The following is a 9,805-nucleotide window of genomic DNA, read 5'->3' on the forward strand; positions in this document are numbered from 1 at the left end:
AAATCTCTTAATATAGCCCTTAGGTGGATAAGATATCCTATACCCAATAAAAAAAAAATTGTTTAATACAGGTCAGTGAAAAGGATAAATACAAGACAGCCTTTACAATCCCTTTTGGCCAATATGAATGGAATGTTATGCTATTTGGTATATATATTAACGGCAAATCGAGCAAGATAAGATTGATATTCAAAAAATTGACGAACTATATTTCGCGCATTAGATCAAATTAGCCAACTTTAAATAAATTGCAAATCTCAATGAGATAGATTGGCAATTTTTCAAGCGATGCGAGTCGGATTTCGGGCGCGAAAATTGGTCTCATCAATCCCAAATTTCAAAGACAATTTCATGTCGGGAAATCTCAACCTTACATCTAGAAATATTTCTACTAAAAAAAAGTAAAATAAAATAATAAATATAAAATAAAGTAAAGTAAATAAAAAAAGAACTACCTAAATTGATTTTCCCCTTGTTTTTTATTTTTCAAAATAGGGCTTGGCTGCTCATGGTGGGTTGCCAAGGCGGGCTGGTCGCCGGCCGGAGTGAGGGATGGTCGTCGGAGCTCCGGCGAGGGTGGACCGCGGCACGAACGGGCGGAGCAGCTCGGAAAGGGGCGGCAGCTGGCGGATGTAGCAACCGCAGCTGGTCGCGGTCGAGGGGCAGCAACCGGGGACCGTGGACCCATGGAGCAAGGGCGTCGCGGCGGAGCTGCCGCGTTCTGGGCACCGGCGAGGGAGCGTCGCGGGTGTTGCTGGCGCGGAGGTGGCTGCTGTTGCGGCGGTGGTCCCAAGCGAGGGAGCTGCGCAGGGAACCGAATCGACGGAGGGCTGTTGTGGGCGTCGCTCGGCACGGACGGAGGGCTGCAGACGGACGGAACGGGAGGTCGCGGTGGTGCGGTGCGAGGTCGACTCGGGCGAACGGAGGGGCGTCGGGCGCGAGTGCTGCAGCGGCGCCACTGGGAAGCTCCGAGCACTGCGGGCGTCACTCGGAGAGCGGGGGCTGCTGCTGCGTCGATCGAAGGAGGAGGCTAGCGTCGGGGTTGTGCGGCGGGCAGATCTGGGCAGCGGCAGCCAACGCGGGGTAGCGAGACGGAGGCGCGGAAGAGGGGACTCGGGATTTGCGGAGCGCGATGCGGCGTCCGGCGGGGCGGCGGGCGCGGCGCGAACTCGTGGGATCGGGCGAGGTGCGCAGAGCGGATGGGCTCGCGGACGGTGAGCGCAGCGTCGGCGAGGCAACGGCAGATCAGGCAGTGGCGGAGCAGGAGAAACGGCGATGGCCGGCGGACACAAGCAGGGCGGTGACTCTCGGACGACACTACGCGGCGACCGGCACAGCAGACCTCGAGCGGCTAGGGGGGAACGCATGAACGGCAGCTCCTTTTCTTTTCTTTTTTTCTCTTGTTTCTGCGGGTTGTCACGTCTCCTTCACTCTCTTCTCACGAGAAAATATTGAGTACGTCTTATGCTCCAAATGTGTCAAACAAGAAGATGCCGCAGCCGCGACACGTGTCCTTGTGTCGCGCCATTTTGAAAAAAATTTCGGACGGGAGACCGAGGGTTTTTCTTTCTTCGCGCCTCTTTCACCTCTCGCAGATCGTCTCTCTCCCATTCTCCTCTCTCTCCTCTCTCCTGTCTCTCTCCCCTCCGCCTCGCTGGTTGCTTCCATCGCCCCCACGCCGACGCCGCCGACGCTCCTCCGCCTCCCTCTCGCGACGTCCGCTCGCTCTCTCTCTCTCCCCCTCCGCGGTCGTGCCTCTCTTCCAGCGAAACGCGACGCCGACGGACCTCCACCTCCGCCTCCGCTGGTTGCCTCCGTCGCCCTCAACTCCGACGCCGACGCAGCCTCCGCCTCCTCCCAACCCTACTCGACGCCGACGCCCCTCCACCGGTTGCCTCCTTCGCGCCGAAGTCCGTCGCCCCCGACTCCTCCGCCTCCGCCTACGCGCCCGACGCCAACGCGTCGAACCACGGCGGCGAAAATGGAGGAGAGAGAAACAACGAGCTCGACGGCGACGGCGACGGCGACGAAGCAAAGAGACGGAGACGAAGAAGCGAAGCGCACGCTCGGGGTTCCGGACATGGCTCGTCGCGCGCCGGTCGCGTCCGGCTCGCCCTCGTCTACCTCCCCGGAACCTCCGCTGTCCACCCGCCCCGAGGTCGCCACCCCTCTCACCAGCATTCGCCGCCGTAACGCCGCCTCTCTTCGCTCCGTCGATCAATTCCCGATCCCCGATCCCCGCCCCTCCTCCCTTTAAATCTTGGAGGTTCATTTTCTGATACGATTTCTGGTTTTTCTTGTTTGTGTCGTCTGCAGTTGGCAAAGGCTGATTGAAGCAGTAAGCGATGTCTCCCTATGCAGGTTCGGCTCCGTTTGATCTCTGTAGAAAGGAAGCTGCTTGTTTGCTTACTGGTGTGTCGCTGTTCCATGCTTTGATCCCTCCCATCTTCAATTTTCTTCCCCTCCTCGAAATCTCGTTTTTTCAGCATTTTCACTTTGGAAAAATCTGGGTGAGGAAGTAGATTTTTTGGGAGATGATTGATTAGTTTGAACGGAGGAAGCACTTGAGTTATGGTTTTTTGACTGCTTCAACCTTTTTTCCTCCGAGAAATTAGGATGATCTGGTCTATTCTGAATCTGGGTCGCCATTCACGGCAAGCCTGAATGGTGAAACAAACTCCTCTACCTATTTATGTGATAGGACTGAGGATCATTTCTGAGGATCATATCTGATTATAGCTTTCTAAAAAAGGAAACTTTATACTTGCATGCTATCCAGTTTCTCTAAGGGATTAAAGCAACCTGCCATGTATGTGAATCGTTGAAGCAGTGAATGGACCCTGGAGATTATTCGATCGAATGATCATTATTTTTTTTTCTTAATTATAGAGAGGTACTCATATTGCTTTTTCTTGGAATCAGAATTGCTACTGCTTAAGGGCATCTTAACTTCTTTCAGATCCAGGTTATGGTGCTGTTGGTTTCATCATTGATTGTGAACATTCTTATCGTCGCACTGTGCAGCTTATTTAATATAGCTATTTCTTCATTTGTCTAATTCAAGAAAGAGCTCCTCTGTATTCTAGATGATGTTTTAACATATACACCGTGTGGTCTAAGAAAATAAGAAGTTGTTCTGCTTATAATTGTTATCTTGGCAAGTTTCATTGTGCACCTTATTTAGTCCATAGTCCCATATTTATGTTTCATGTGGAGACTGAAGTGAGGTGGAGATTTTGTGCATTCAACAATCTGTTTCTTGTTCCAACAGGAAAGGGGTCAGCCATTGCCAAAGTTTGGTGAATGGGATGTGAATGACCCAGCTTCAGCGGAGGGGTTTACTGTCATCTTTAACAAGGCAAGGTATGAAAAAAAGACGGGTGGCAAGCCCAAATCTCCGTCAAAGGCCAACCCTCAAGTCAAACACTCTGTTGATCCGAGCAAACCTCCAACGGTAAGTTGTTTCTTAGAAGCCTGGGAACAAACTGTTTTATTTATGTAGGATGCATTAATTATTGCAGTCATTTGTTCTACGATAATCTATTAAGGTTCCAGTTATGTAGTAGTTAACCTGTCTAATAATTAAATTTAAACTTTCTTATATGCTATGCTAGTCTTGATGAAAATGTAGAAATGGAAAATAGAACTCTCAAACTTGCAGATAGGGTAAAAGAAATTGATTTGACGGTGTCATAAAAACTAAGCAGGTTGGGCACTACTTGCTCGTTAGTATTTGAATCATTCAAAATGACCATCCGAAAGATGCTATTATCCTTTATAGTGCAAGCAGGAATTGAATTTGAGTTGGACGCAATTGTCTGTGAACAAGTCAGCTGCTGTAGATTTTATTTATTTATTTATTTATTTATTTTGTTTTCATTCTCCCAACCTTTGCTGCTTCGCTCTCTTACTGTGAATTCTTTGTTGCACGCAGAAGAAATGGTTTTGCTGCATTCAGAGCCCAGCAGAATCTTGACTAGGTTCTTTGGCGAGGAGCTTCCAAAAGAGACGCGCGTTGTTAGGCTAAAGCAGCCCCAGAATGTTCACTTGAAGAAGATACAAACAGTTTAGAGCCATTGTTATTATTGCAGGAATAGCTCGTGGTGTAAATGTGGGGTTTGTGGAGATGAGTAAAATAATGACGCGTCATGCTTACTATAATCTATCATCAGTATGCTTCTCTGTCTCTGCCTATCTCTCTCTCTCTCTCTCTCTCTCTCTCTCTCTCTCTCTCTTCCTCTGCTTAGTTCTATTGTTAATTTATTAATTGTCTTCTTTCTGTATTTGTGAATTGGATCTGTCTGTGAAATGTCTACGCCTACTTTCAATCTGGTTTAATTTATTGTTATCCATCGTTGAAGACATTATAGATACGAGCTTGTGACCCTTTCCTCTGTCATCAATCACGCTAACGGATGTTTCTGGTTGGGGGAACAGCGTGAGTCATAGCCATTTGCGTTTGTCATTTCTCTTTATAGGAATTAAGGTGTCAACTCCCTTAGACATGGGAAAGGTCATCTCCACGAATCTTCTGCGTAGGGATTGTTCAAATGGCAATTTCGAATATTGGTAATCCTGATCTCATAAGGAGAAAGGCACAATCTTGCCCTTCTTTGTTTTAGGAAAGGTTAGTCTTATATCAACAATGGAAGTAACAAAAATGTCTCTGATGTCGTGCGTTCCTCAAAGAACATGAGTTTGCAAAATTTCGTGCATGTGAAACGACGATTGCGGTCATGAACCAGCTTTATCTATGGCCTCTTTTTCCATAGATCATTGATGTAGTCGATTAACTCCACACATTCATACATCATTGATGTAGTCCATAAAATTCCACAAATTGGTAGGATCAATCGACGTTCCGCTTTTTCCTCTTCCTTTTTCCCGCGACTGATGTGAATGACATGGCTCTAATATCCCCCCTACTAATGGTGCGGAAGCTACTTCTGTTACACAATCACCGCCAAAGACCTCAAGAATAAGACCAAGGTTCCGATCCCAGTAAATGCAATTCCAAAACTGTGGAGCTATGGCTGTCCTACTTACCAAACAACAAAATAAAACAAAGCTCTCTTCCTCACATCTTTTCCTTCTCTTTGCTTCAATTTGATTTGAGCTTCACTCTAGTTAGGAAGAAGTTGTAATTGCCATGAACTTAACGATGGAACCTAGTAGAATGCCCAATTTTTCTTCATGGCCTGACGCATTCTGTTTTTTCACCTCAAGGTCATCTATCATATGACCTTTTCACAAAGTAAACAGTTTCCTTGTCTACACATGTCTCTATGGATATTTAAAGAAAGAACCGAAGACTGGCGTTGCTAACAAAAATCTCTAATTACTTTAGCGTCATCTGACAGTATCAATGTTAAACTCGAGAGAAACCAAGCTTCCTCTCAAAAGGCGGCGGAGCAGGTAAACTTGGAGAACACTCGCCCAATAAGTGCTGCTGACTCGAAGAAAGCCTTATGGACTGCCCTCCTGCTCATTGCGTCGTTCACTGCGATCACAAATCATCATAGAATGAGTATTCATTTAACCCAATATCTATGTATCGTCTGTTAGTGAACACAATATTTACTTAGCAAGGTCATCCCCATTCCATTTCGTGTGGAGATCAGACACACTTCAAAACATCTAGCAGATAACACAAGTAAACAAAACCCATGACCATTTGAAACCCAGTACACCAAGCACGCATCTTCTTTTTGTTGCCTGCTTTGTTTTCTAAGTCCGCCTTTTCAGCTGCTGCCAAGTTAGGAAGGTTTTACTATTTTCAGGATCATAAACAATATAACCGATTAGTTACGTCAATCAGATGGATAAAAGGAGCTTGTCAAAGGCTCTAGAAATAGCTTTTAACTTGTCTTGTGAGACATCTACTTCTGAAGGTCTTTTAAGAACAGAGGTTGTGAGAACCTTTGAGATTTAGGAGATAACAGGAGTCAAAGCAAGCTATAGTGGTCCACTCAGCATTAAATAGGAAAGTTATTTCCATCAGAGATGAAACAGGGTTGGAATCCACCGCGATAATTAGCAAGAGGACTTGACATAAAATATCTTACCAATTGCTTGACGTTCAGTCTCAGCCTCCAGCCAATGCTGCTCAAACTGAATGTTGTAGAGAGCCTCCTCCAGCTTCCCTATCTGTTCCAACAAGGGGTTGAAATGCTCTGCAGATACATTCACAGCAGATAAAAAAGAGACACGCAGTATATTCTGTAAAGTTCGTCAGTTCAAGAGACAAGAAAACAGAAAAAAGGCAGAGTCCCACCGTCCTCTGCGTGCTGATCATAGAATGTAAAATGGCCAACGTGCACATCAAAGTCGATGGTTTCATGATAAGGAGACTTGTTAGTAAAGCAGAACCGATGAACACCCTTATGGTGAGCCACAAACTCAAATTTCTCACTGATCTTGTCGTGAAAATCTTGAATCTGTTCACCAGAAGGTCCTTTCATCTGATAATTTCAAAAGTTGCAAAGTACATACAGTTATCTAGGTCATTATCATAGGATTAAAGATCAATAAGAGAACTATTGGCAGAATCGAGGGATGTAATAATCAATATATGATATCAATCTTAATCATGTCCCGACAAACATGAAAAACATGAAAAAGGAAAACCAAATATGCATATGCGAGATCTAGTCGAGCCATCTAGGCTGCCAAAGGATAACAAAATTCAATGAAGAATTTCCTTTAGGAAGATAATCAGCATCCTTTACAAAAAGAAATACATGTGAGTACAGTAATTCCTGTAGGTTAACAAGATTTCGTGATACATGGAATCTGTGGAAGGGATCAAAGCATGGAACAGCGACACACCAGTAAGCAAACAAGCAGCTTCCTTTCTACAGAGATCGAACGGAGCCGAACCTGCATAGGGAGACATCGCTTACTACTTCAACCAGCCTTTGCCAACTGCAGGCGGCACAAACAAGAAAAACCAGAAATCGTATCAGAAAATGAACCTCCAAGATTTAAAGGGAGGAGGGGGCGGGGGATCGGGGATCGGGAATCGATCGACGGAGTGAAGAGAGGCGGCGTTACGGCGGCGAATGCTGGTGAGAGGGGTGGCGACCTCGGGCGGGTGGACAGGAGGAGGTTCGTGGGGAGGTAGACGAGGGCGAGCCGGAACGCGACCGACGCGACGAGCCATGTCCAGAACCCCGAGCGCGCGCGCTTTTGCTTCTTCGTCTCCGTCTACTGCTTCGTCGCCGTCGCCAGCGCCGTCGAGCTCGTCGTTTCTCTCTCCTCCATTTTCGCCATCGTGGTTCGACGCGTTGGCGTCGGGCGCGTAGGCGGAGGTGGAGGAGTCGGGGCGACGGACTCCGACGCCGATGGAGGCAACCGGTGGAGGGGCGTCGGCATCAGAGTAGGGTTCAAGGGAGGAGGCGGAGGCTGCGTCGGCGTCAGAGTCGAGGGCGACGGAGGCAACCGGCGGAGGCGGAGGTGGAGGTCCATCGGTGTCGCGTTTCGCTGGAAGAGAAGCACGACTTCGCGGAGGGGGAGAGAGAGAGAGAGCAGAGCGGACGTCGCGAGAGGGAGGCGGAGGAGCGTCGGCGGCGTCGGCGTCGGCTTCGGCGTCGGCGTGGGGGGCGATGGAAGCAACCAACAGAGGCGGAGGGGAGAGAGACAGAGAGGAGAGAGAGGAGAACGGGGAGAGAGGATCTGCAGAGGTGAGAGAGGCGCGAAGAAAGAAAAACCCTCAGTCTCCCGTCTGAAATTTTTCAAAATGGCGCCTGACACAAGGACACGTGTCGCGCTGCGAGTGCCTTCTTGTTTGACACGCTGGAGCATATAACGTACCTAATATTTTCTCCTCTTCTCACGTCTCCCTGCACTGTATACTTTTCACTTTCTGCAGACTTTGGCTTTTCCTCACAAAAAGCTTTGCTTTTTACTTATTCCTTTGTGTCGATTTTCAAGGAACAAGAAAAACCAAGAAAAGCCCCCCTTGAACAAAACCTTCGAACGCTTTGCCAATTTTCTCTCTAAAGAGACTCCCCTCTTGTATGGCCATATGTATCAATATGTGGCCCCTAAAACCCTACGCATTTTTCTTTATATAGGTCATGGATTAGGGTTTTAATTTTTTATAAATTCATATCCACAAAAATTTCTTTTCCGAACGCAATATATGTTTTTTATACAGGTTTGGGCTAATTTGTTTTCTTCTGCTTAGCCCAACTTATCAAATTAAAATTCTGAACCATCAATTTGTACTCATTTATCACCGACCCAATGTAAATGCAAATTAAGAATAAATGCACCTAAAATCATATGTTATACAATTAATTAATTAACTAATATATAAATATATATTTAGGGGTTAAAATTAATCTGTAATTTTTAATGCGATAAATGACTAAATGGGTCACCAAATTTTATGTGTAAACAAAGGTGCATTGACGAAATTGATTATGGAATGAAGAGGGTTGGAAACATACTTTGCAATAAGGAAGTCCTCATTGTACTTGTTGATGTTGATAATAGAGAACAAGTAGAGAAATTAGTTGAAGAGAGAAATTTGCATCCAAGATCTAGAATATTGATTACAACTAGAAATAAGGATATCAATACACCAAACTATCAAATTTTTGGATTATGAAATGAAGGTGATGAATACCAATAATGCGCTTGAGCTTTTCAGCAGGCATGCATTTGATGATGTCTCTCCTCCAAATGATTACAATAATCTTTCAAGGGAAATTGTATTAGCTATAGGGAGACTTCCATTGACTCTAGAAGTAATTGGCTTGTTCCTTTGCTACCAAAAAACGACAAAACAATGGAAAGAGACATTGGACCAGTTGAGAAAAGGACATCCCAAGAATGTTTTTGAAAAGTTAAAGATCAACTATGATGCCAGCAACAACAATTTTTCCTCAATATTGCATGCTTTTTCATTGGTCAGGATAAGATGGATGCAATTTACACGTGGGAAGATTGTGAGTTTTGCCCACATACTAAAGTTGATCACCTCATTAGCTTGTCTTTGGTAAAGATTTTGCAGAACAATAAGTTTTGGATACACGATCAACTCAGAGATCTTGGTAGGAATATTGTTCATATGGAAAATCCAATGAATCCTAGAGAGCATAGTAGAATATGGATTTACAAGGAGGCCCTTGATGCAATAAAGACAAAGGAGGTAAAGCAATTCTAGAGGAACTGGTAGTTTCTAACAATAATACCTCTCCACTGACTTAGGGTTCTCCATCTTCTTCTTGTTTTCTTTTCTTCTTTTCTCTTTATGATAGTTTACCTCTACGAAATAGAAAACTGATATCACTCATATCCCGTTCTTGTATGTAGATAAAAAAGAATGTTCAAGCCCTATATCTTGATATAAATGCACGAGATTTCCATAATGTCATTGTTCAAAGTAAAGAGATTGGTAGGTTTGAACATCTAAGGTTCCTCAAGTTAAGTAAAGGAATCTTTGTTGGCAACTTAGAGAATCATCTTATTAAATTAAGATGGTTGTTTTGGAATTGTCCTCCAAGAAAAAATGAATGGACTAATTTGTACGTAAAGAACGTGGTTGTTCTTGAATACTTAGATGATTTTTACTTAGATGGCTCGAGATCAAAGGACCCATCCGGGTATGTAATACGCTTATCTCTATTCTATTCTATTTGAAAGTAATATCTAATTGTTCATACATTGAATGTTACATTCTTTTTTATAGATGGCAAGAAAATTAAAGGTTCTTTCTCTTACATGTTGTGATAAAATAACCATAACACTAGACTTCTCTAGATCCCCTTATTTAGAGAGGCTTGCTTTCGAAGATTGT

The 9,805-nt window shown here is 44.9% G+C and overlaps 2 protein-coding genes across 2 annotated transcripts; one reads left to right on the forward strand and one right to left on the reverse strand.

Moving 5' to 3' along the window:
• Positions 1 to 2,104: 2,104 nt before the first annotated feature.
• Positions 2,105 to 4,348, forward strand: LOC104441465 (protein NOI4-like). The gene is made up of 4 exons (XM_039311730.1): positions 2,105 to 2,189; positions 2,317 to 2,412; positions 3,272 to 3,454; positions 3,935 to 4,348. Exons 2-4 carry the CDS (start codon positions 2,356 to 2,358, stop codon positions 3,974 to 3,976), a joined length of 282 nt encoding a protein of 93 aa, XP_039167664.1. The 5' UTR covers positions 2,105 to 2,189; positions 2,317 to 2,355; the 3' UTR covers positions 3,977 to 4,348.
• A 725-nt stretch (positions 4,349 to 5,073) lies between these two features.
• On the reverse strand, positions 5,074 to 7,084 carry LOC104441466 (transmembrane emp24 domain-containing protein p24beta2). Its single transcript, XM_010054622.3, is given in 6 exon segments — positions 5,074 to 5,403; positions 5,406 to 5,435; positions 5,438 to 5,500; positions 6,066 to 6,173; positions 6,275 to 6,461; positions 6,829 to 7,084. Coding segments are annotated over 6 exon segments (480 nt in total). The 5' UTR covers positions 6,886 to 7,084; the 3' UTR covers positions 5,074 to 5,368.
• Positions 7,085 to 9,805: the final 2,721 nt, after the last annotated feature.

Source organism: Eucalyptus grandis, chromosome 4, assembly GCF_016545825.1.
Source record: "Eucalyptus grandis isolate ANBG69807.140 chromosome 4, ASM1654582v1, whole genome shotgun sequence".
NCBI classification, from domain to species: domain Eukaryota; kingdom Viridiplantae; phylum Streptophyta; class Magnoliopsida; order Myrtales; family Myrtaceae; genus Eucalyptus; species Eucalyptus grandis.

Bases quoted from the DNA above. Each gene is read 5' to 3' on its own strand.
- LOC104441465 (XM_039311730.1), top strand. From the start codon at position 2,356: ATGCAGGTTCGGCTCCGTTTGATCTCTGTAGAAAGGAAGCTGCTTGTT. The intron at 2,413-3,271 runs GTGTGTCGCTGT...TTGTTCCAACAG, and splicing joins AGCTGCTTGTTTGCTTACTG to GAAAGGGGTCAGCCATTGCC. The intron at 3,455-3,934 runs GTAAGTTGTTTC...TGTTGCACGCAG, and splicing joins ATCCGAGCAAACCTCCAACG to AAGAAATGGTTTTGCTGCAT.